The 23,851-nt window shown below is 51.2% G+C and overlaps 2 protein-coding genes, 1 long non-coding RNA gene and 1 pseudogene across 10 annotated transcripts; 3 read left to right on the top strand and 1 right to left on the bottom strand.

Annotated features, from left to right (window-relative positions):
* Positions 1–461: 461 nt before the first annotated feature.
* On the bottom strand, positions 462–10,870 carry SMTNL1 (smoothelin like 1). 6 transcript variants are annotated; one of them, XM_090261116.1, is made up of 9 exons: positions 10,738–10,870; positions 8,558–8,642; positions 6,509–7,245; positions 6,133–6,265; positions 5,971–6,022; positions 4,745–4,903; positions 4,436–4,550; positions 4,122–4,273; positions 462–760 (listed from the first exon to the last, which is right to left on the bottom strand). In XM_090261116.1, exons 3-9 carry the CDS (start codon positions 7,241–7,243, stop codon positions 616–618), a joined length of 1,491 nt encoding a protein of 496 aa, XP_090117242.1. In that variant the 5' UTR covers positions 7,244–7,245; positions 8,558–8,642; positions 10,738–10,870; the 3' UTR covers positions 462–615. The 6 variants fall into 6 exon arrangements, with proteins under 6 accessions (XP_090117242.1, XP_090117222.1, XP_090117234.1 ...); XM_090261096.1 differs by having other exon boundaries at positions 8,550–8,642; XM_090261108.1 differs by lacking the exon at positions 10,738–10,870 and adding an exon at positions 8,731–8,825 and having other exon boundaries at positions 8,550–8,642.
* A 2,457-nt stretch (positions 10,871–13,327) lies between these two features.
* Positions 13,328–17,474, top strand: LOC150017784 (uncharacterized). The gene is made up of 3 exons (XR_016507870.1): positions 13,328–13,474; positions 13,916–14,054; positions 17,329–17,474. It is a non-coding gene; the product is annotated as an uncharacterized LOC150017784 (long non-coding RNA).
* A 34-nt stretch (positions 17,475–17,508) lies between these two features.
* Positions 17,509–19,849, top strand: TIMM10 (translocase of inner mitochondrial membrane 10). Of its 3 annotated transcripts, none has more exons than XM_090261176.1 (3): positions 17,509–17,577; positions 18,072–18,184; positions 19,402–19,849. In XM_090261176.1, exons 2-3 carry the CDS (start codon positions 18,114–18,116, stop codon positions 19,601–19,603), a joined length of 273 nt encoding a protein of 90 aa, XP_090117302.1. In that variant the 5' UTR covers positions 17,509–17,577; positions 18,072–18,113; the 3' UTR covers positions 19,604–19,849. The 3 variants fall into 3 exon arrangements, with proteins under 3 accessions (XP_090117302.1, XP_090117293.1, XP_090117308.1); XM_090261167.1 differs by having other exon boundaries at positions 17,535–17,643; XM_090261182.1 differs by lacking the exon at positions 17,509–17,577 and adding an exon at positions 17,937–17,961.
* Positions 19,850–20,567: 718 nt separating this feature from the next.
* Positions 20,568–22,093, top strand: LOC150017786 (transcription factor Dp-2-like; annotated as a pseudogene).
* Positions 22,094–23,851: the final 1,758 nt, after the last annotated feature.

Here is a 23,851-nt window from a genome sequence, read left to right on the forward strand (position 1 = left end):
AGTTTGGGTGAGATTTCTAAAGCATCTTCTACTCCAGGTCTGTCCTGGGATTCTCTAATCTGGGAGGAGTGTGGAAAGAGGGAATAGAATTGGGAAAAGTGCCACGAATGGCACAAAATGTAAGATTTGTTTTTACTTTTGGCCACCACTTATTGAACATGTGTGTGACAGGCACCAGGCAAGGCTTTTTGCTCATTTTGTTAGTTCATTTAACCCTCACAGCACCTCCCTGAGGTCTGAACTCCTTTTATCACAGTCAGAGGGTAAACAGGTTCAAAGAGGTTAACTCACTGGCCCAAGGTCATCAGCTGGTTAGCGGTGGGGTCCAGGCCATTGTCCTTTCCCAGATGCCTTTCATGCTGTAGGAAAGATGGTGTCCGGTGAGGAATCCTGGCAGCTGGGGTTTATTATCCCAGAGTGAGAGACGTTCCTGGGTGGGATAGGGAGGGAGCCAGACAGGATTTTACAAAAGTACTTTTAATGCAGTTAAGACTAATGCCACCTGTCTTTGCCCAGGCCCCGGCTCTCTTGTCTCCGGAGCAGAAGGGAGCCTCGGGGCCGTGGCTGGTCAGCTGGGCACCCTGGCCACCTCTGTCCACGGGGTCAGTCAGCTCCTCATTTCTTCTTGGTCTTTACCAGTCCCTTCTGCACGAGGCTGCGATACAGCTCTTGGATGTAGGTGTAGACGCACTTGGAGTCGGGCACTGCCAGCCGCACCATGTCCTCCACCTCCAGCAGCTGCGCACAGTCGGCCAGTTTCCTGGGAGGCAGAGGGGGGTGGGGCAAGGAGCAGAGCCAAGGTGAACGTGGGAGCTAGGGGCAGTCCTGCTAGATGCATGTGTGTGTGGGAGACGGGAGGTCATCTAGGCCACCTATCCCATTGTACAGACGAGGAAACAGGCCCCGACAGTCAGAACGCACCCTCGGCTTGGTCTGATTCCAAAGCCCACCTTTTCATTGCACTGTGGCCTTACGTGGAGTGGGCCCCTTTGGTCTCTAGTTCTACCTTAACCCACCCCTCCCACGTGTTCCTCTTGTATCTGTTCCCTGCAAGGCCAGGCCCCTCAGAAAGAGCTGAGGGGACAGAACCCCAATCCTGACCAGAGTGTTGCTTTATGGCTGCACCACCCTCATCTCCATTCAGTCTCCGTGTATTTACTGAGGGAATTCAGTGCTGAATTAAACCCAGACTTCCCTGTTCTCATGTAACTGGCGTTCTCGTGACACAAAACAGAAAGTTAGGAAATAGGTGGTCCGTCAGGTGGGAGAGGTGCTAGGAAGGAAGATGAGGCAGAGAGGGGAGGCAGGTACGTTCCTGTGTTAGCAGTACTTAGGGAAGGAGGGCTCTTAAAGAGCAAACCATGCACACATCTGGGGGAAGAGGCTGCGAGGCAGCAGAAACAGCAAGTGCAAAGGCCCTGAGGCAGACGTGCTGGGTGTGTTTAAGGAACTGCATGGAGGTTAGCAGCAAGTCCTCTTTCACTTCCCAGCTGCTCTTTGGGGCAACATGCCACTCCTGGCTTTGCTAAGGCTGGTAATCCGAGCTACCCGCTGTTGGGGCCTTGCTGCCGTGTGCCAGACGCTTTATCAAGTGTCTCCCCTTGAATGACCTCATTTATACCTCCCCTCCACCCTCCACCAGCAGAAGAGGAACTGGAGACTCAGAGCATTTTAGTGATTTGCCTAAGGTCAAAGTAAGTGACATAGCTGGGACTCAACCCCAGGCTGGCCTGACGCCTCTGGCATCCTTGCCCTGGAGCCAAACCTCAGCCACCCCAGCCTGCCAAACCGTCGCGGGTGCTGGCAGTAGGAGAAACCAGGGTCCCAGCGGAAATCCTCTCTTGGGGCCGAGACAACTGGCCCAAAACCCAAGTCAGATTGGCCTGGGTGCCGGGGGAGGAGCACAGATCGGAGGCTTTTGAAGAATGGGACAGGCTCCGTGCAGCCAATGCAGTGACCTCGGCTTCTGGGTGTGGGTCCGGTACCCCTACACAGGAGAGGGGGTCCGGCTCCTCTAGAAGCACAGCTGGTCTAGCCACTGGGGGCGTTGGCACGGGCAGCTCCCCTCTGTCATCCCGGGACTCCACAGGAATCAGGGGAGTTCTAAACGGGACGTTAACCTTACTGGGAACCCTTAATCTTCACCCTAACTCATCAGGGAGGTTAAGTCAGCTGCTGAGGGTCACACAGCTGAGGAGGAAGGAGGCAGGATTCAAACTCAGCACCTCAACCTCTGTTCTCCCCCCCACAGTCCCCACCAGCATCTCTGCTTTTCACTGCTCTGATGCCTGCTATCAGCCTGTTGTCATTGCTGATTATTCCTGCTGCCTTCCTGGGCGCTCTGCCTGGCTTGGAGGAGGACAAGGACCCATGCCCCACAGGCCAGCGGCATCTGGTCAGGAAAGAGCTGCACCTCCCTCTGATGTTCACTTGGACCTCTTGGTCCTGACTAGGGGTTCACTTTCAAATCCCAGTTCTGCCACAGCCCTCCTGTACAACCCTCGGATGTCACGAAACATCTCTGCCTGTATCCACACTCTGGGCCTGCTGTGACGGTTAAATGGGATAAGCCAAGGAAAGCACTTAGCAGAACTCAATTCATGTGGCTTGCCATCATCCTCAAAGGTGTTTCTGAGCCCAGGGCAGGACAGCGGTGCTCCTGAGCCCCCCATCCCTGGGCACTCATCCTGTCCCTTGGCAGGATAACATGAAACTGGAAGGGATCGTCCAGAACATCGTCTGGTGGTTTTCACTCTTGGTGCCATGGGGCCCGACAGACATGCCGCAGGGACTATCTCGGGAAAGGAGGCCGGGTGCTAAGTTTCGAGAATCCCTCCAATTTAAAAAGATCCCCCTTTAATCTGTTTTATATGTTGGGCATTCACTTAATATTCTGTTTGGGGAATCTACTGGGGACAACCCCCCCCCCCCCCCCGCACCCATTTGAAAAGCACAGATCAATATCCAATCCTCTCATTTTGCCGATGGGGACACGCAGGCCCAGAGAGGCGAAGGTTGTCCCAGGCTTCCCTGCAAGTTGGTAGCCAGGCTTGGACAGAACAGAGGGCTCAGCCTCGCAGACCAAGGTGCTGCTAACATCCCCAGTGACTTCTTCCCTGTCCAGGGCTCTGGAAATGCCCCCAGAGTTGCCGTCACTGACCACGCCATCTGCATAGCCCTTTTTCCACCGGGTAGCTCAGAAGCCTCTCCTGGGGGCCAGAGAGAACAGGCACTCCTGGCAGGAGCTCTTCAGGAGCCCTGAGGCCAGCAGGAGGGTTTCAGGCCTTGGTGGGTAGAGATCGAAGTGCCTGGCTGAGGCTGGCTTTAGCACTTTGGTGGTGGGAGCGCCTCCCCCTCCCCAGTCCGGCAGTTAGTCTTTGCCTCTCAGGTTCTTAGGCCGCACTATTCCTCGTTCCCCTCCTGCCTTTCTAGTACCACCCATTTCTCCATCGTGCCGCCACCCCTGGTACCCGGCCATGTGAGTCTCAGCAATAAGACCTCCTCCAGGTTCCAAAGCAAGTACGATAATAATTATCTTAACAGTTGTGATATCATTCATTATAATACAAGAACAGAGCTAAGACTATTTTGAAGTTTTTTTCTGCAGGTTAGGCACTGTTATAGGGACTTCACTTAGTTATTTACTTAATTCTCACGATAGCCCTGCAGAAGTGGAAACCTCGTGCCCCTTTTAAAGATCGGAATATGGATGCTCAGAGAGGTAAAGAAGCCTGTCCAAGATCACACAGCCAACAAATGGCCGAGTCAGAATCTGACCTCAAATCTCTACACCACCCTGTCTAAAACAGCAGACCCGACCCTCCTCTCTCTCTATCCCTCACCCTGCTGGTATCATCTTTACAGCACCCATCCCCCGGCGCGATATTTTGGGGGGGCTGTTGTTGATGACCTCTCTCCCTCTGGAGTAGAAGCCAAGCACAAGCAGGGGCTTTGCCGATTCACCCACTGCTTGGTCCTGACATAGTTCCTGGCCATCCGAAGCTGCCTGCTGGCTACGCCAACGTGTGGGCGCGCACTCCCCGACCCCTGTGAGTGCGGCCCTCGCCTTCGGGACCCGGGCCCCCGCGCGCGCTGGGTCCCCCGTCCAGGCTGGGGCTTACTCTGCGGTGGAGAAGGCCAGGGCGAAGTTGTGCCGGCGCTTTGCGGGGTCCAGCGCGGCGTAGTCAAAGGCATCCGGGAAGAACTTGTGGATGAGGGCGCAGAAGGCCATGCCGCTGCTCCAGCTTGACGAGAAATTCTGAATGTCCACGTGCTGCGGGCCAGCGGGAAGGGGCGGCCTCGGTGAGCCTCCCGCCACGGGGCCTGGACTGAGCCCCCCCAACCCTTCCCCGAGCCTCCCATCCTCTGAGCTTTGCACCACTCAGACCCTCCCCAGCACTGCTGCCCTGGGGAAGGGTCCCTGTCCCATGCCCACCTCGTACTTTCTCGTCATGGCCCGGCACCACTCCAAGAGCATGTTCCTGACGCCACCGATGGCGGCCCCGGCTGCCTTGGTGTCCCGGAACAGGGCGGTGGGGCCCGAGGCTGCCCTGGGGGGGGCGGGACGGAGAAGGCCAGGCCAGAGTGGCGGGAGGCCACCGAGGGTCCCATCAGGGGCAAGCCCCAGCCCTGGGTCAGCCCTCCCACCTTGGCCTGGGCTGATCACACCCCTCTCAGGCCTCCCTCCGCCCACCCATGGGGCCTGGGAAAGCCTCGGCCCGGCGGCTTCTCGCCTGCATCCTACCCGCCAAACTTGTCCACAATGGCTTTGCGGTTCTGTGCGTGGACCCCTCGGGGCCGGGCAGGGGCTGGCACCCTGCGTTCCGGCGCCTTCCCCTTCTTCTTCTCCTGTGAGGGAGGGGGCTCCGTGGGACTCTGGGGCACCTTGCTGGGTGAAGACTCACTACATGGAAAGGTTCAGACCAGTGAGGGCCTGGGACCAGCCTGCGCACGGTATGGGGAGGGGTGGGGGCTGGCTGGGGGTTGGGGTCCTGCAGTCTGAAGGCATGCACAATTGGGGCGCCCGCTCTCAGCAGGCGTTTCCTCTGTGGCCAGCGCTGGGAGGGGCTGGAAGGAATAATGAGGCTCCACCTAACTTGGGGAGAGAGCATGTGGCCTGGCGAGATGTGAGGGCACAGCTAGGGCCAGTCTGAGGTCTGACCTGAGTTTGAACCCTGGCTTTGCCTCTTATTTGCTGTGTGACCTTGGCACTGTCGTGTTACTTCTCTGAGCCTCAGCTTCCTCCTCTGTAAGACGGGGACAGGAATACACCTACCGGAAAGGACGGCTCTGAGGCTTGAGTAAGAAGGGGGAGGTAGAGCACCCTGCTGTGCCTGCCACATAGCTGCCTGAGTGCTCAGAGAGTGTTCAGTGACCCTTCTTGCAGCAAGGGCCACACAGGTACAGCTCAGGTCAAGATAAAGGAAGCTTCTTCTAAAGACTGAAGTTGAGCAGTGGCAGGAACGAGGCTTTCACCTGACCCAGCACCTGCCGGGCACCAGGCCCTGTGCTAAGTGCTTTACACACAGAGCATCATCTCAGCCTCCCAGCGGTCCCATGCGGGAGCTACAGTGACAGCACCCACTTCACAGACGAGGGGAGGCAAAGCGACATGGCCAAGGTCACACAGCGATAAGTGGCAGAGGCGTCGTCCAAACTCAGGCTTTCTGCTCATGCTCTGCGGATGGTGCTGGCACCATGGAAACACTCTGAGCGGCAAGATGGGGGCCTCTCTAAGGCCTGTCAGGGGTGCTGAGAGGCCAGTGGTGGAGGGGAGGTGACCCGGTGTGCTGCCTGCTCCCTTGGCTCCAAGATCTGGTTCCTTCAGTTTCCTGGGCTCTGCCTTGGGAAAGGGGCTGAATGCCAGGAATCCTGGGATTCTTGAGATCAGGTGCTGGGCAGGCCCCGGCCCAGGTGAGGGCAGGCTTTCAGGGGGAGGTTGGAGCTGGGGTCCCTGCGTTTGGGCATTACCTGGCTGAGGGGCTGGTCTCTCCCGAAGCTGCAGTGTCTGTGCCCAATCCATCTGCGGGAAAGGAGCAGGGGGAGAGAAGAGGGGGGCTACTGTGACTGGTCGCTGCAACGCCCCTCAGGGGAGCCCCTGCAGCAGCCCCTGGGCTCCTGGTTCTCACTCACCCGGGCTGAGGCCTGGACCCTCCTCCGTGGGACTCTCAGGCCACTCCTCGGGAGAGCTGGGAGTCAGCCCTGCCCCTTCCTCTGGCTCCTGCTCCGCACCCTGATCCTGCTCCTCACTGGGACCGCCTGCGTCCTGGAACCAACTGGATCTGAGCTCATGGTCATGCAAGCGCCTGCCCGACACTTTGCGAGGACTTCAGAGAGATCTAGGAGGCAGCCTGGGACAGGGTGGGGCACCCCCCACCTCAGGCTCTTGATGTCTCTGGGAGGAAGACTGGGCTTTCCCCAGGAAGTAAAGCAGAGAGGCCTTGCTTTGGGGGGGGGGGGCTCCAGAACGCTGTGGGGGCCCCTCCCACCTCTCCTGTGCCTCACTCACCACCTCCTCCTTTGCGTCACTCTCCTGTGGTGCAGCCCCGGGCTCGTCTCCCGGAGCAGCTTTCTTCGCAGAGTCGGACACGGCCTCTGGGGCACTGGCTCTCGCCTGGTCTTCAGCCTCGGGCTCCCGCATCTTGTTGCTCTCCGCCTGAGAGGCCATCGTGGTCTCCTGCGCCCCAGCGGCCTGCCTTGGCTCAGCCCCGGCCTCCTGCGCCCCAGCGGCCTGCCTTGGCTCAGCCCCGGCCTCCTGCGCCCCAGCGGCCTCCCTTGGCTCAGCCTCGGCCTCATCCGCCACATTGGCTTTCTTTCTGGATTCAGGCTTGGCTGCTTCCTCCTCAGCCTGCTGCTTTTCGGAGGCCAACGCTATCTCCTCCTTCCCCTCAGCCTCCTTGGGTTCAGAGTTGGTCTCGTCTTTCCCATCAGTCACCTCCTGGGGAGCCTCTTCGGTCCCCTCCTTCCCACCGCCCTCCTTTGCAAGTCCAGCCTCCACTTTGGGCTCCAACGGGACCTCCGCGAGCCCGTTGGCTTCCCCCTGGCGTTCTGCTGAAGGGGCGTCCTCCGCTGGGGCTCCTTCCTGCCTCCCTGCCTCTCGTGGAGGCCCCTCTGTGACGGCGCTCTCCAGGGTGCCTTTGGCCTCGCCCTCTGCCGAGGCTTCACCCCCTGGTGTCTCCGGGGTCCCCGAATCTGGGGAGACTGTGGTCCCATCCTCGGAGGGCGTCCCTTCCTTCTGCTCCATCTCTGGGAAGAGAAGACCAACAGGGCTGGTCAAGCCCCCTCCTGCCTGAGGTGAAAGGCCCATCCTCAGCACGGCCCTGGGGGCTGGGGCCTGGGGCCTGGGGTCAGTCCTGGCTCCTTCCTACTTGGGCATGTGACCTGAGCACCCAGTTCCCTGGGGTGTGACGAAGGGGCAGAGGGGTGGGGTGTGGGTCCCACTGACTTGAGGTTGGGTGGTGTTCACCCACCCGCCCCCTGTAGGTCGTGGCTTGGGCTTTAATGAACGTTAGGTCACATGATGCCTTTTCAGTGCCTTTGCCCCTTTTCTGTTAAGCTGCGAAGTGGTTACGGTTCTAGACCAGCATCCTGGAACCTGGTGGAGCTAGCGAGCCTCAGGCGCAGAGCCCAAAGCAGGCAGAGCATATACTCAGAATTTAATAATACTCTTTTGTCTCCACAGTTTCCTTCTCCAGTAGTGATATAACTAAAAAAACAAAACGAAACGACAAAACATTTACTGCATTGAAAGATAAGTTAATTCAGAGGAAGACATTCAGGAAGGCAGGATGCAGATGGTACAGAGGTAGCTAAATCACAGAGGGGGACTGAAGAATGCCTGAGATCTGGGGATCCCTGGGCCGGCTGGGCTCTGGCCTCCACCGGCTCTGCCAGCCCCCGGCTCTCGGAAAAGGCGGGCCTGGGCGTGGAAGAGTTTCCCCTGGTGAAGAGCAGAAACTGCTCTCTCTAACCTCTGCAAGGAAATCGGGTCCTCCAGCTGCCTGGGGTTGGTAAGGAGAGGGACTGACACTTTCATTTGGGGTTTCCTAGTCGAGTACTGTATATACTCTGGGATCTACAGTAACAGGTGGATGGGGGTGGGGTGCAGGGCCAGCTCTTTCTTCTCCCTGCCCTTCTTGGGGGTCTGTTTACAAAGAAAAGAGTCCCCAAATAGTGTTCAGGGCATGACTCAGGCAGCAAGAATAGCAGACACCCGTCACTGGCTAAAAATACGTCCTGCCCTTCGCAGTGCCTTCGTTCTGGGTGATAGTACTCAGGGCACCTGGGTGATTGGGACAGAGACAGGGAAACAGGCAGGAAAGGGCCACAGCTCTGTTCCTGGGTCCCTGGAGTCAGGACCCCCACCGTTTGCTAGGAAGCGGGCTGGAATCGGCAAAGGTGTTTCCGCTGTCCTCCAGGCCCGCCCCTCCCGCCAGAGCCCCTTCATGGCTGGGCAGCTCCAGCGTGTACTGGGGTTAGAGCAGACAGGTGCACCAGGACATGGAATGCACACGAAGCTGGCCCTGACCCCCCATCTCCTAGTCACTCACTCTCAGACCTGAGCAAGTCCCTTCGCCTCTCCCGGCTTCAGTTTCTACCAACAGTAATGGGATTGGTCTAGGTGAGGTTTTCCAAACTGTGTTCTGTGGAAAATTAGGGTCTTTTAAGACATTAACAGGGGCTAGGGGGAGGGTTTATTCTCTGGATAAGGTTGTTCCAAAAAGAACCTACTCTTTTAGAAATAGACAACTTCAGCCCTGACTGGTGTGGCTCAGCTGGTTGGGCATCATCTCAACCTCCACGTGGGTCAGGGCACATGCCTGTGTTGTGGGTTTGGGCCCTGGGCAGGGCTCTGTTTCTGGCTCTTTCTGCCCCCGGACCAGGGTTCTGGAGTCCCTGGACCCGGTGCCCCTGGATTTGGGGAGTGTACAAGAAGCAACCGATTGATGTTTCTCTCCCTCTCTTTCTTCCTCCCTTCCCTTCTCTCTAAAAACAAACAAATAAAAAAGAAACCTACAACTTCTGCAGCACTTAGATGTCCCATAGCAAAGAAACCTTAACTTTGCTTGGCCTTATTTAACTCAGTTTTCCCCAGAACTCTTTGAACCTTTTTTTTTTTTTTTTTTTTGCTGTTTTCCCTGAGGAGCACTGCCACCCCATGTTTAGCAGAAGAAAGTACGCATGGCCAGCGCTGGCCTGAATGACCCACACAGCCCTGCCTGCTGGCCCTGTGCTCTTGTTAGGCAGGTGGTGGAGAGCGGTGCTGAAAATCATTGATTCAGGAGTCTTCCTGAGCAAGCTACCTGTCCTCCTGGTGTTTTGATTTTTGGAGGTAAAAACAGGTCCCACTGTCTAGGGATGGTGGAAGGTTGGGGAAGCCGCCGCACGGGAAGGGTTCTGAGGCCCGCCTGGCGCGGAGGGTACACTCCGTACACATCGGCTCGTACGGTGCAGGCTGGCCGCTGCCCAGCCTTGTGCCACATTAAGGCCCTGACCTGGCCAAGAGGGCATTTTGTTGGGGAGACGAGGCAAAAAGAACTGAACACTGGTAAGTTGATAACAAGCCCTTTTTATACCTCGAAGGGTGGTAGTAACTGGCTAAGACATAGCAAAATGCTGCTGCCACCGTTTTCCCTTTGTCTACATGCTACACACTTAGGGTGGCGGAGGGGACAGGTGTGTACACACACACACACACACACACACACACATACAAGAAACCCTGGCCATGCTGTGTGTTCATCCCCTCAGCTTTCCGCCCTCCAGGCATGTCATAAACAGACAAGGAGTGAAGAAACTCTAAATGCTCAGAAACCAGGACGACACCCTCCCTCCCCAGCGTTCACAGCCCCAGAGCAGCTTACAGCTCCCATAGTGCCTTGCTCTACCTCGCTTGCTCGTTCCCCACTCTCTAACCCTTTGGGACAGGTGTGATGGGCCCCGTTGGACACATTAAAAACTTGGAGCTGGAGGAGCTGAAGTCCCTTGACTGAAGTCAGAAGACAATTAAATGTCCAAACGGTTCATAGACCGCAGGTCTCCTGACAACCAGCCCGGAGCCTGTCAAAGATGCCGCTCCCGCCAGGTCCCAGCCAGTGTCCTTTCAAAGGCTCCAGCCCAGAGGGAGGGCCCCCCACTGGTGGGGGAGGACAGTCAGACATGGCTGAGGAGTTCAGCTCTCTCTTTCCTTCCTTCCTCTCTCCTTTCCTTCCTCCTTCCTTCCCTGGAAGCCTCATACCATCCCAGTATTTTGTCTGAAGCATCACTGCAGACAGCTCCTCTCTATGCCCAGGAGCCCAAGTTCCAAGCCCCAAATCGTGTAGATGACATTTGTGGGTCTGCTGATACCCACTGTCACCCCATCTGTCTTCCAGTGACCCTGAGGCTTCCACCATCCACACCCCAGCCAGGGACCCTCCCTTGGAGAGGCCTCTCTTAATTGCTTAGAGAGTCTGCCTCCCCACCCAACTGAACTGCTGAGCCTCTCTGTCAGGTCAGGTCCCCTGCATGGATGGCGCCCTGCAGGCTCGTCTATAGGTGATCTCAGGTTGCTCAACGCCCCGGAGGCTCAGTCCCTGAGCTCTGGCATCTAAGGAGAGTTGACATAGTGGTGGGTGAAAATTAGGAAGAAGCCCGGAATTTCTTCAACTCTGGGACCCTGATTGGAGGCTCCCGCCCTTGGAAGGTGGGAGAGGGGTTGATAGATGAACGGAGGCCCTTAGAGAGGGCTTCTCTTACCTGTGGGGCCTTGGCCTGGGGGGTTTGAGAGCTCTCTCCTTCCTCTTGCTGGTGGCCTCACGCCTGGGCAGCCAGAGGCCTCTAGCCCCCAGCAATTCTGGCCCTGCCTCCTCTCCACCTTCCTCCCTCCTTCCACCCCACCCCCATTTCGAGAGCCTTGGGCCTCTGAAGAGCATTGTTTACTGCCCTGTTGGTACAACACTTTCCCCTGGCCCAGGAGGCTCAGATTTCCCATGGGGATCTGACAGGTGGCACCTTTCAATCACAGCGTGTCCCGCTTGCCCTGACCCCAGCAGTCTGCGGCCTGTGGTCATCTTGCTTCCCAATGCACTTGCCTGGCCCTGGTGACCTGCAAAACCACCTGCAGGCCCATTGGGACGGCCACCAGCCCTCTGGCCTCTCCCGTGCATCCAGAGCCCAGGCTAGGCCTCCTTTGCCCTGCCCCCGCCCCCTTGTTTCCTTAAGTAGTCCCTTTTACTCTTCCTCAGACAGGAGCAGCTGCTGAAGGGTGGGCTAAGGAGGGAGAGAGTGGGACAGCTGCCCATGGGACCCAGGGAGGATATATCTCCAGGCTCACACTGGACAGATATTTGGAGGGGGGAGGGGCAAGGAGGAGAAGATTGATGGGCCAAGATGATGGATCACTGAGCTTAGAGTCTAGAAAGTACAAAGCTGCGTTCTATTTTGAGTGAAGTGACTTACACAGTAGGCTCTGTACAAGATACTGAATTGCGATTTTGCTCAGAAAAACCAAACACATCTCTACTTTCTCTACGTGTCCTATGATCTAAGAAAGGCACTACTTTTTGGAGAATGTGTGCCGGGGACACCGACCCCCACAACTCAGGAAGCTTGTGACGCCTGCAGCCTTCTCCCCTGGTCCCCAGCACTGCAGCCACACTGGCCTCCTTCCTGAGTCCGTCCTTCCTTCCTTCCTTCCTTCCTTCCTTCCTTTCTTGCTCTCTCTCTTTCTCTCTCTCTCTCTCTTTTCTTTCTTTCCTTCCTTCCTTCCTTCCTTCCTTCCTTCCTTCCTTCCTTCCTTCCTTCCTTCCTCTCTCTTTCTCTTTCTTTCTTTCTTTCTTTCTTTCTCTTTCTTTCTTTCTTTCTTTCTTTCTTTCTTTCTTTCTTTCTTTCTTTCTTTCTTTCTTTCTTTCTTTCTTTCTTTCTTTCTTTCTTTCTTTCTTTCTTTCTTTCTTTCTTTCTTCCTTTCTTTCCTTCCTTCCTTTCTTTCTCTCTCTTTCTTTTTTTAAAAGATTTTATTTATTTAATTTCAGAGAGAGCAGGAGGGAGAAAGAGAGGGAGAGAAACATGAATGTGTGGTTGCCTCTCACACACCCCCAACTGCAGGCCTGGCCTGCAACCCCAGGCATGTGCTCTGACTGGGAATCGAACCGGCAACCCTATGGTTTGAAGGCTGGCACTCAATCCACTGAGCCACACCAGCCAGGGCCTTCCTGTTTCTTAAATTGATTCCTTGCCACGCTCACTCTCAGGACTGTAACCTTTTTGCTTTTGCTTTTTGCAAGACTAGCTCCTTCTCATTCTTTTGTTCTTGGCTCAAATTTCATTTCCACAGAGAGGCCTCTGTGACCTTCAGTCCTGCTCCATCTTTTCAGCCTGTTTTATCTTCTTCTTACTATTTATTGGGATATAAAATTAGCTTATTATCTCACTTTCACTAGACTCTAAGCTTCCTGAGGCAGGGACTTTGTGTTCTCTGCTCATGGCTATATGCCCAGGAATTAGCAAATTGCCTGGTTTATATGAGCTGCTCAATAAAGATACATTGAATACATGAATTAACTACTTACTGAACAGAAATATGGAATGGGAACTGGAGGGGAGGGGCTATGCTTGGGATGATCTGAAAGCCAGGTTTGGGTACCAGAGCTTGAACGGTTCAACATCGGTGGATGCTGGCTGCCTTCACCTGCCTGGAGTTTACCTTCCCAAGATGGGTGAGCTTTTTCAGATATCTCTCAGGCCTGCTGTCCTTTTTATAAAATTAAAACTCATTTCTCTTCCTGCCCTGCTGTCGTTAGATACGGAAAACAACAAAATATAAGGTCATCGTATCACCCTCAAAACTTCTCTTAGACAATTTCACGTATTCATTGATCAGATGGTTTTTGTACACCTTGTATGTGCTGGGGATACAGCAGTGAACACACCAAAAAAAAAGGCAAAACCAGACCGTAGAACTTGCATTTTCATGTGGGGAGATAGACAGTAATAAGCACATCGATAAACAGGACAGGTTGTGTTAGGTTCTAAAGGGGAAAATGTAGCAGAAGAGGTGTTTTATCTTTGGGGGGGGAGTGATATACTTAGAATGGCCAAGGAAGGCATCACCGAGAAGGTGATATTGGAGTAAAGACGTGAAGGAGGTGAGAGGGGGAGGCACGCGGCCATCTGGGGAGAAAACCCGGGCACAGGGAACAGCACGTGGGAAGGTGGGAGCATGCTTTGAAAGGAGGCCCAGTCACATGGGGCCTTACAGGCCCTTGTAAGGACTTTGACTTTTCCTCTGTGACTGGAAGCTGTCGGGGTGTTTAAGGTTGTGAAGTGACGTGATCTAACTTTAGTTTTTGACAAGATCACTGCTGGCTGCTGTTTTGAGAGTAGCCTGAAGGGGAAGCATGAACCAGGCGAGCGAACCAGTGAGGAGACTGCTACGATAATGCAAGATGGAGGTTGGCGGCTCGGACCAGACGGTCAGCGGCGGAGGTGGGAAGCGGTGAGGAACGGTAATAGAGCCGTGGTTCTCCACCTTCCTAACGCCGCGACCCTTTAATACAGTGCCTCATGTTGTGGGGACCCCCAACCATAAAATTATTTTCGTTGCTGCTTCATAACTAATTTTGCTACCGTTATGAATCGTCATGTAAATATCTGATATGCGGGATGTATTTTCATTGTTACAAATTGAACATAATTAAAGCACAGTGATTAATCACAAAAGTAATATGTAATTATATATGTGTTTTCCGATGATATTAGGCGACCCCTGTGAAAGGGTTGTTCGACCCCCCAAAGGGGTCGCGACCCACAGGTTGAGAACCTCTGAATTGAGGGTGACGTGATTAAGACTGTGATGGCTTTCTCTTCAAGCTCATAGAGTGACCATTCTGTTCAGGCCCCTGACGTTCTTATTCTCTTGTCTCCTGCTCATCTCTAGGGAATTCAACTAGGCTGTCTTTGTACTCTCTCCACACCTCTCATGAGTGGTCAGGGCCCACGTGGGGAGATCCTGGGTGACGACCCTGCATCCCTTCCTTGAGGCCAAGGTCCCATCCAAGAGGACAGTGTTGACCACAGTGAGTGACAAATACGTAACTCCCCTTTGGGAAGCGGGGAGGCTGGGAAGGGGTAGACCACAGGACAGAGTAAGGGGCCAGAGCTTCAGCGTGGTGCTGACAGAGATCAGCAGTTTTGGATTCCAGAGACCTGGGAAAGTTGGGGCTATATAAACAGTCTTTGACAAGATAAAACTTAACAGGGACCATTTGAGATTCCTACTTTTGGGTCCTCAAATCCCCAACTGTAAAAGTGTAGGGAGGAAAAGATGCAGTCTCATAGTAGATAATAATATCATCATCATCAATAAGAACAATGATTTCCCTGGTACTGGGGGGAGGGGAACTGTGGAGCTGCCATTCAGTGGGTATAGTTTCAGTTATTCAAGATGAATAAGTCTAGATAAGATCTGTACAACAGTATGCATATAGTTAACAATACTGTATGTGCACTTAAAAAATTGTTAAGAGGATAGATCTCACATTAAAAAGATATATAAAAAGACAGTATAAAAAGACATTTTTGAGAAACTGGGAGAAACTGAATATATGCATTAGATGACATTAAGAAATTACTATAATCTTAAGGGTATGAAAACAGCACTATGGCAAAAAGACTATCTGTTAGAGATAAAAATAGATGAAGAAAATGTGGTTAAATGTTAACAATTGTTCAATCCTGGTGATGGATGTATGGAAGTTCAATAAACTGTGCTCTCCACTTTTCTATATTTTTTAAATTTGCCTTAATGAAAATCTAAAAATTAAAAAAAATACAAACAATGATTTCTATTGAGCATCTGCCATGGACTAGAGTGCTTTAGTTACATTATCTTTTTGGGTTTTTTTTTTTTTTTTGTAATGATGTTGAAAAACTTTATTTTGAAATAATGATAGAGTCTCCATGAGGTTGCATAAGTAGTACAGAGAGTTCCTTGGGTAGCCTTCATCTTACACAGCTAGATGTGATCTCAAAGCCAGGAAACTGATGCTGGCACAATGGGGCGCCCAGTTCTATGACATGTGCAGATTTGCGTAGCCACCTCCACAAGCAGGACACAGGACCGTTCGCTCCATCACCACAAAGATCTCCTCTGTGCTCCACCTTTATAGACACATCTTCCTCCTTCCCCCCACCAACTCTAACCCTGGGCAACCATTAATCGCTTCTCCATTTCGATAATTTTGTCATTTTGCCACTGTGACTTAAATGGAATCATACAGTATTTGACCTTCCATTACACCTAATAAAAATCCAATCTTGTAAGAATGCACCTCTTTCTTCCATACAATTTCTTAATATTCCCTAATATGTTGACTGTATTTTCAAAAGCAAAAACCAGGGCAACATATGTCCACTAAAACATATGGACGATAATATTCACAGCAGCATTATTCACAATAGCCCCAAACTGGAAACAACCTGAAAGACCATCGACAGAAGAATGAATTAATGAATTGTGGCTTATTCATACACTCAAATGCTAGACATAAATAAAAAGAATGAATAACACACACAATATGGATGTAAACTGACAGACACTACAGTGAGCTAATGTAAGTCAGGCACAAAACAGAAAATAATGTATAATTCCATTTCCATGAAGTTCAAGAATAGGCAAAACTGACAAAAATAGAAGTCAGAATAGTGATGAACTGCAGGAGAGGGGGTATTGACCAGGAAGGAACATGAAATAACCTTTTAGGGTGCTGGAAGTATTTTGTATCTTGAGCTGGGTGGTGGTGATAGGAATGAATATATATTTTAAAAATAAGCTTAAGATTTGTGTATTTTACACACTTTACTGCATGAATGTTATACCTCAATTAAAAAATATCAGGGCACAGCGTTTGACAAAGAGGAGTCCTCGGAGCAGTAGTGAAGCCCAGGGTTGAGAAGCTGGCCCTTCTTGCACAATTAGGGAGGCATCTGGCGACCAACCGTATCAAGTGCCCAGCCCACCTTCGCCAGCGGGAAGTGTACCCGTGCACCATTAATTCCTATCGCCTAAGTGTCATTTACTGGGAAACCCCTTGAAACTTCAAGGAAGCGAGGTGGGGTTTTGTTGTTTTTTGTTGTTGTGGGGGCGGGGCGGTGGAAAAAATGAAGTCTTGAAAGAGGAAGAGTTCCCAAGTACCGTCCTTGGGAAGTTCCTTCCCAAGGGACCAAACGCACTGGGTTAGGCAGTCACAGTTGCCCTTACTGGTCTCCCCCTGGCCCAGCGCGTCTAACAGAGGCTGAGCGAAGCCTCAGCACCCGGCTTGGCTCTCTGCGGGCAGGAGCCGCGCCTCCGTTGTCGCTCTAACGCCGGAGAAGCGGAGGGACCTGTCGGCACGCAGCTGTGGTCACACGGTGTCTGGGAGCACTTGTTTCCAAACTTGGTTGCGCAAAGGCATGTGTGTGCTATTTGGGAAACTTCCTGGAAACCTGTGATTATTTCAAAATCAAACGTTTTAAAAATCGTTCACCAAACAGAAAAACAAAAGAGATAATGTAATTATAGCCCCTAGTCCATGCTCAGTGATATCATCGTTCTTGCCCAGACCGGTGCAGCTCAGTTGGTTGGCCGTTGTCGGGCAAAGGGTGCCTGTTCTCTTCCGCTCAGGTCACACGCCCGGGGGTGGGGGTGGGGGTGGGGGTGGGGGTGGGGGGACAGGGCCGGGCCGGGCCGGGCCGGGCCGGGGTGCTGAGCGGGAGGCAACCGCTCCATGTTTCTCTCCCTCTTTCTCCCTCCCTTCCCCTCGCTCTAAGAATAAATAAATATAATCTTAAAAAACAACAACAACATTGTTCTTGTGTTTTTAATTTTTAGACTTGTATTATGGCAAATTTAAAACATACAGAAAAGTGGCGAGCACAGTATATTTAACTCCCACACACCTATCACCAGGATTTACGTTATTACCATTGAGCCATACTCTCTTCATCTATTTTTATTTCTAAGTCTTTTCTTTCCCACGGTGCCATTTTCACATCCTCAAATTAGTTATTTCTTCATGTCATGTAATGCACATTCATATACACGTAATTCACTGAGGAATTTAAAAGTTTACTGATATCCGGGTCCTACTCACAGAGATTTTGGTGTAATTGGCACGAGATGAGGCCTGGGCATCGGGATTTTTAAAAGCGCCCCAGGTGACCTTAACGTGCAAAGCACACACTGAGAACTGGCGTTTGGAGGAGTCCTTCCTCCTGCACCCCTGATTTGTGCTCAGACGTCAGCGCTCAGGGGAAGGGGGGCGGCGGCGAGGTTCCTCGAGCTCTATGATCCAGCCTTTTCCTGCAAAACAGCTAAACTCAAGCCCCTCCGCGACCACTCCGGCGACTTGACATCCAGGCTGCAGACGCTCTGCACTCCGCCCAAGCCTCTATGGTATTTGGGCGTCCTCTCTAGCACGCGCAAATCGCCTTCGACTTCTGTCAGGGCTAGCAGCTCTCTCTCTCTATGGTAGCCGATTTCCCAGCGCCGCGTCGTTGGAGGCGGGACTTCCGCACGGAAGCGACCCCACGTGCTTCCGCCTTTGCTTACCTGTGTTCAGGGTAAGTTCCAAGCGCTTCTCCGAAGTTGGGAACACCGGAGGGCATTGGGACCGGCTCTAGGCCGTGGTGAGTGTCCTCTGACCTCAGTGTGACTTTGCTGTTGGCGCTGCCATTCCAGAGGCGTAACCCTCGGGTCGGGGGTCGGGGGCATGAATTTCGCATGTGAATGAATCCGAGGCCTTGGAGGTTCAGACCCGCCGTTTAGAGGGTTCCCTTCCGGTCTCTTGATCTTCTGGATAGAGATGACGTAGGGACACCGGGTGTCAGCGCCCCTGGGCTCGATTTCCAGCTCCGCTATTGATGTGCTGTGTGACCTTGGGCTAGGCAGTGTTTCCATTCCGGGCCTCAGTTTACACATCTGTGAAATGGGATGGTTGAACTCAGGTCAGTGGCCCCTGTCGGTCTCATGCCCTTTGATGCTTCTGCATTCTTGAACCCCAGGGTTGGGAAAGTGAACGGGAGAGGTGGGTGCTGACGGTGGTATCTGCTCCCAGGACCAGGAGGCCGGAAGGAGATCTCCGCTCTGCAGGGCCGAGATGGATCCGCTCAGGGCCCAGCAGCTGGCGGCGGAGCTGGAGGTGGAAATGATGGCTGATATGTACAACAGGTAAGAGCCAATTCTGTGCTGCCTTGTCTTCGGGAATGATCCTAGGTCACTCTTTCCTAGGGCAGAGGTGCATGACTTAAAAAATGCTTTGCTTAATGTAGGGGAGTCTGAGGCCAGTGCTTACCCTCCTCCTGCACTCACACCCACCGATTCCCTCCCCAGTGGTTAAAGGTTAATGCAGGTTGAGTATGGGGTCACTAGCAGGAGTTGGGCATTTAGACTGGGGTGGAATGGGTGATGAAGGAGCCGAGCAGGAGAGAAGCTTCAGTCAAAGCTCTGGTTAGGTTCCAAGAACAGTTGAGCATTTTTTGCCTTTTAACAAATAGTAACCTTGCCCACTTACTTAACATTTCTTAAACTCTTACTTTACCTCAGGCACTTGCTAAGCATTTTACATGCATTATTATTTTTTAATGTCCAAAATAATCCACTGGGTTAATTTTACTGTGAGGACAGTGAGGCTTCTAGAGGTTAAATAACATTCTCGGGGTCCACAGCTGGTCAGTAGCAAAGTCAGGTTCAGCACTTTGGCAAATTTGGGGACAGTTCATAGCTCCATCAGTCACCATTAGTATGGCCTTGGGCAAGTTACTTAACTATTTGACCAGTGGTTTCCCCATTATCAAATGGCAGTAATACCACCTGTCTCATAGAGACATTATAAATATTAAATGTTAAAATGTATGACAGCCTCTTAGCATCAAACCCAATACATAGTAAGCAGTCAACAAATGTCTGCTAATTTTATTGGCTTCAGTTCTCTGATATCCTCTCTTGATTGGTTGGTTTATGTTGGAGGCTATATGTTAGAATAATTTTAAAATGTAGGCTGTGAAGTGAGACTACCTGGGTTCATTTCTCAGCTCTCGGTGGTCCTGAGCCTCTGTGCCTTATTTTCCTCATCTGTAAAATGGGGATAATGATCGTGGCTAACTCAGGGTTATCATAAGAATCGCATAAGAATCATGTCAAGTGCTTAGCATAGTGCCTGGAACATAGCCAGTACTCAAGTGATGGTATCTATTTAATTAGTTATAAACATAGGCTCAGGCAAGGTTCCTATTCTCAAGGACCTTCCAAGATAGTTGATGTGCAAACTGAGGATTTACACTGCCTGCCTGGGAGGTGAAACCAGTATAGCAGGTCAGGAATGGTTGAGAGTTCGTGGTTTGCCACAAGGTGCTGCTGACCTGATCTGGCCCTTCCTCCCTCCCCAGAATGACAAGTGCCTGCCACAGGAAGTGTGTGCCTCCTCACTACAAGGAAGCAGAACTGTCTAAGGGCGAGTCTGTGTGCCTGGACCGGTGTGTCTCCAAGTACCTGGACATCCATGAGCGGATGGGCAAAAAGTTGACAGAGTTGTCTATGCAGGATGAAGAGCTGATGAAGAGGATGCAGCAGAGCTCTGGGCCTGCATGAGGCACCAGACAGGATCCACCTCGAGGTGCACCCTGCCCCTTCTCACTTGTTTAATTAAAGTGCCCCTGTTGGGTGTCATCTGTGAAGGCTGCCAGGCCTAGGCTGTCTCTGGAGGGTCTCCAGGAGCCTAGAGCCAGGGGGCTCTCCCAGTCGAAGAATGGGTATCTTATCACATAGGAATGTGACTTTGTGTGTGTGTATATATATATAAATATATATATATTAAAAAAGTTTGTTGTTACCTTACTGTGTGTAAAACTGTGCCTGGCACATGAGTCTAATGTAGTGTTTAAAAGTATAGGCTGGTACAGTGACTTAGGTTTGCACGCCAGGTCAGCTACTTCATGTATGACCCAGAACATATCATTTCACTGTGCTGTAGCTTCCTCATTATAAAATAGGGATAATCATAGGGCTATTGTGAAGATTAAATGAATTAACATGTGTGAAGTGTGTAGAATAATGCCTGGGGTGTAGCAAGTACTCAATAAATATTAGCCATATATATGGCTATATGTACTATATATTTAAATATACATATTTAAATAACATAATATAGGCTGGGCCGGGTGTGGGCTGGATGAAGCCGCCAGTGATTTTGCCTGCAGCTGCTGCCACTGCTTGGCACACAGGGCACACCCTGACCCATCCTCTTTGGGCAGGCTCGAGGGTGCGTATACAGTCGGTGTCCTGTGGCCTTGAACTCCCAAGACTTTGACTAGACCAGCTGTGGATCTCCCACCCCTGCCCCAAGTGTGAGTCCACAGGGACTGCTGCCATCAAGCACAGGTGCCAGGCTTGGAAGAACAGTCCTGCATAGTCACCTGGTTCTGTGCAGCCAAGTGGAGATGAAGAAATTAAGGCATAGAGACATTAAGGATTTTTTTTTTTTAAAGAATTATTGACAGAGTTTTCTTATTGCTTTTTTAATGGCTTTTTAAAAAATAATCAAATACAATTTGACATGAAGGCAGAAAATACTGGTTTGACTTCCACAAATGCAGAATTCAGAGGATTTATGTAGATTAGAATCTCAGTCCAATGAGAGATATTGCGTTTTTTACAAATTGAAGTCAAGAGCTTCCACCAGCAAAAAGGTTATGGCGCACTTTACCGCAATACTCTTGTGATGTGGACTTGAACCTTTCAATATCTCTGAGGTAACATTTTATTTGTTGAGTTTCCAGCACCAACTCAGCAACAAAGAGTTTACCAAAAATCTGAGGGCCAGTAAATGTGAATATTGTACCCCAAATGGTTATAAGCACAACACAGAGACGAACCAGTTCAGGAAGCGCTCTGGTTGGGAGTCCATGCACCCCTGCACCAGCAATGGTTACTCAGACGCATGGCAGAAGCTACTGGCCAGGTCCAGGTGATAGAATATAGGCCAGTGAATTTATAAACTTGATTTTTTCAGAAAGTAAGCGAAGCCTAAAAGGAATAAAAATGGAAAAGGTATGAGACATTTTTCAATGAAAGTGTGTGAGAAAGCTCAGAGAGGTACAGCATGTAATGAGGGAGCTGATGAGCTGGTGGTATTAAAGAGTTCACCGATTCAGAGAACCATTGGGCAGCTGATTTGGCTTATGACCAAAAAAGCATTAGGCAAAGAGTTTATGATACTTCGTATGTGCTAATGGCAATGAACATTACAATTAAAAAAAAAAGAAACAAGAAATCAAGTGGATTGGCCTGCAAATTCTGCTGTGAGTGTCAAAACCTGAGAAAGAAGCAGAGGAAGAAAGAACGGATAACGCAGCAGTGGGCCCAGCTGCAGGAGCTTCTGCAGCAAATCGCTCTCCGAAAGCTGTTACAGCCTGCAAGCCAAGTGTTGCTGGTTCAATTCCCAGTCAGGGCACATGGTTTGGTTGCACGTCAGGCCCCCAGTTGGGGGCGCAAGTGAGAGGCAACCACACTGTGATGAAAAAAAAAAAAAAAAAAAGAAAGCTGTTACAGGGAAACCGGCAAAATGAACAGCAGAACCAGGGCCCTCCAGCTCTAAGCTCCACCATTGGGCTGCCATTTATAATCATCAATACAAGCAGGAAAAGAAGCATAAACTGCAGCATCTCCAGTGACAAATATCTTCGATTTTGACAACTCCTTTGACCTCCATGATATAGAAGTACTGAAGCAGATGGGAAGTCCTTTGGCCTAGAGTCAGGCAAATGCTCTCTGCAGGATCTGAAACTTGCTACATCACTGGTCCCCAGGACCTTCTTGGTTAAATCAGGGACTACTTTTGAACTCCACCCTACCAGATTTAAACTTAGACCTGACCACTGGTGCCACCTTGTCGCAAATCAAGTATAAACCAGGCGTTATTCTTGGACGCTGAAGTGCCTTAGCAACTGGGCAGTTTCTTGCCCCAAAAGATCACCTGTCCAGGAGTGTGGCCTCTCACCGAGTACCAGTGTGAGACTCCCCTACTCGTTCAACGATGAGAATGAGGAAGATGCCTCCTCCCCAGAATAAAGATAGGACAAAACCCACGTTTAAAAAAAATTAAAAAAACTATATGCTGTTATATATTATGTATAAATATATTTAATATTTATATTATAAATTATATAATTTGTAAGATAGACATGTTTATATTAAATGTGTAATTACAAGTTAATGATTAATAAAAGTAATTATTGGTAACAAATACATATTTAAATAACAAAATTAAGTAGAGGCAGGCATTTTCACAAATGATATAAAAAAGTATTTAGAGCCCTGGCTGGTGTGGCTCAGTGGACTGAAGGCTAGCCTGTGATCCAAAAGGTCGCCGTTCAATTCCCAGTCAGGGCACGTGCCTGGGTTGCAGGCCAGGTCCCCAGAAGGGGATGTGCAAGAGGCAACCACACATTGATGTTTCTCCCTCTTTCTCCCTCCCTTCCCCCTCTCTAAAATAAATAAACAAACAACTAAATACAATCTTTAAAAAATAAGTATTTAGAGGAGCCAGGGAAAGTTAGTTTGGATTTAAGAAGGAAGCAGCCGACCTTTCGGTTCTACATGGCAATATCGAATACAGGAGGGCGCGTGTGATCCCTGCATTCAGCGTTCACCTGAATCAGGGACCGTGCGCTTCCCTCTTCACACGCTTTCCATGCACTCTGATGCACCCAGCCGGGCTAAGGGTGCCCTTAGGAGCTGGAGGCTCAGAGGAGGGGCTGCTTGCTGGGGCCATGGGTAGAGCAGTAACACGGACCAACTGCTGCATTTGCTGCCTCACCGGGGAGAGGCTTCCACCACATGTAACTCCTGTCCTGAGTAATGCCCTTGGAGAGCTGTGCAGCTTTCGGAATGCGGGGGGCCCTCACTCCACGTGGGATTTCGGTCGACAGCAATGTCACTGTGATAGCGGTACCTTCGCAATTGGCCTTCTCGGTGGAGGGAAGTGTCTGGGATGTAACCTCACCAGGTTGCTGGGGATGGAATGAAGGAGACAATAGAGGCAGTGAGTTTCAGGCTTAAAGGTAAAGGTTCAAGCTGGGCCGTCTGAGTTGACACTTTCTAGCAGTGTGATGTTGGGTGAGGCATTTACCTGCCGTGTGTCTCAGTTACCCCATCTACAAAATGGGGATAAAAGGACCTAGCTCATTGAGTGGTTGTACAATTAAATGTGTTAATAACTGAAGTGTTTAGGAGAATGCCTGGTTCTCTCACATTAAGCACTCAATAATGTTAGCTTCTTTAAAAGTTGCTAAGTTTTGTGTGAGGAGACCCTGGATAGACCCCCCGGAAAACTTCCAAACTATTGCCCACCAGCTTTAGTGGGCAGAGAGCGGAAGCTTCTTTCTGGGTACTGAAGTTCAAGTTTGGGTCAACAGGTGGCGCTGTCCGCTCACGGGATCAGCGGTGCTGCGGCCAATTATTCGATTGTGTATTATTTGCCTTTTCTGTTCGGGCGTTGTGCTAGAAAGAGGGGAGAGGTGAAGAACATTGATATCGTGCCTGCCTTCAGGTTTAGCAAGGAACATCAGAAATTCTGTAAGTGTAGAGCTGGAACACCTAGAAGGGGTGGGTGTTGTGGAGAGAAGAGCGCTTGCTTTGAAGTGGCAGAAAGCGTGGAGTGTTCAGGGATCGGAACTCGGGTGTGCAGCGAGGTGGCGTGAGAGTTGCGGCTTGAAGACTCCGCAGGCGCGGGTCCAAAAGAGCCTGGCGAGCTGTTAGAAGAGGTCGGATTTTCTCCTACTAAGGGGATCAGCGAACTGTTGAAGGATGTAAAACCCTGGCAGTGATTGTGCCAGATTT

The sequence above is a fragment of the Furipterus horrens genome, unplaced genomic scaffold (assembly GCF_987537825.1).
Source record: "Furipterus horrens unplaced genomic scaffold, mFurHor1.1.pri manual_scaffold_2, whole genome shotgun sequence".
In the NCBI taxonomy this organism is placed as follows: domain Eukaryota; kingdom Metazoa; phylum Chordata; class Mammalia; order Chiroptera; family Furipteridae; genus Furipterus; species Furipterus horrens.

Bases quoted from the DNA above. Each gene is read 5' to 3' on its own strand.
- SMTNL1 (XM_090261101.1), bottom strand. From the start codon at position 7,243: ATGGAGCAGAAGGAAGGGACGCCCTCCGAGGATGGGACCACAGTCTCC. The intron at 4,551-4,744 runs GTAGGATGCAGG...CGCCCCCCCCAG, and splicing joins ATTGTGGACAAGTTTGGCGG to GGCAGCCTCGGGCCCCACCG. The intron at 4,274-4,435 runs GTGGGCATGGGA...GCTGGCCCGCAG, and splicing joins CCATGACGAGAAAGTACGAG to CACGTGGACATTCAGAATTT.
- TIMM10 (XM_090261176.1), top strand. From the start codon at position 18,114: ATGGATCCGCTCAGGGCCCAGCAGCTGGCGGCGGAGCTGGAGGTGGAA. The intron at 18,185-19,401 runs GTAAGAGCCAAT...CTCCCTCCCCAG, and splicing joins ATGGCTGATATGTACAACAG to AATGACAAGTGCCTGCCACA.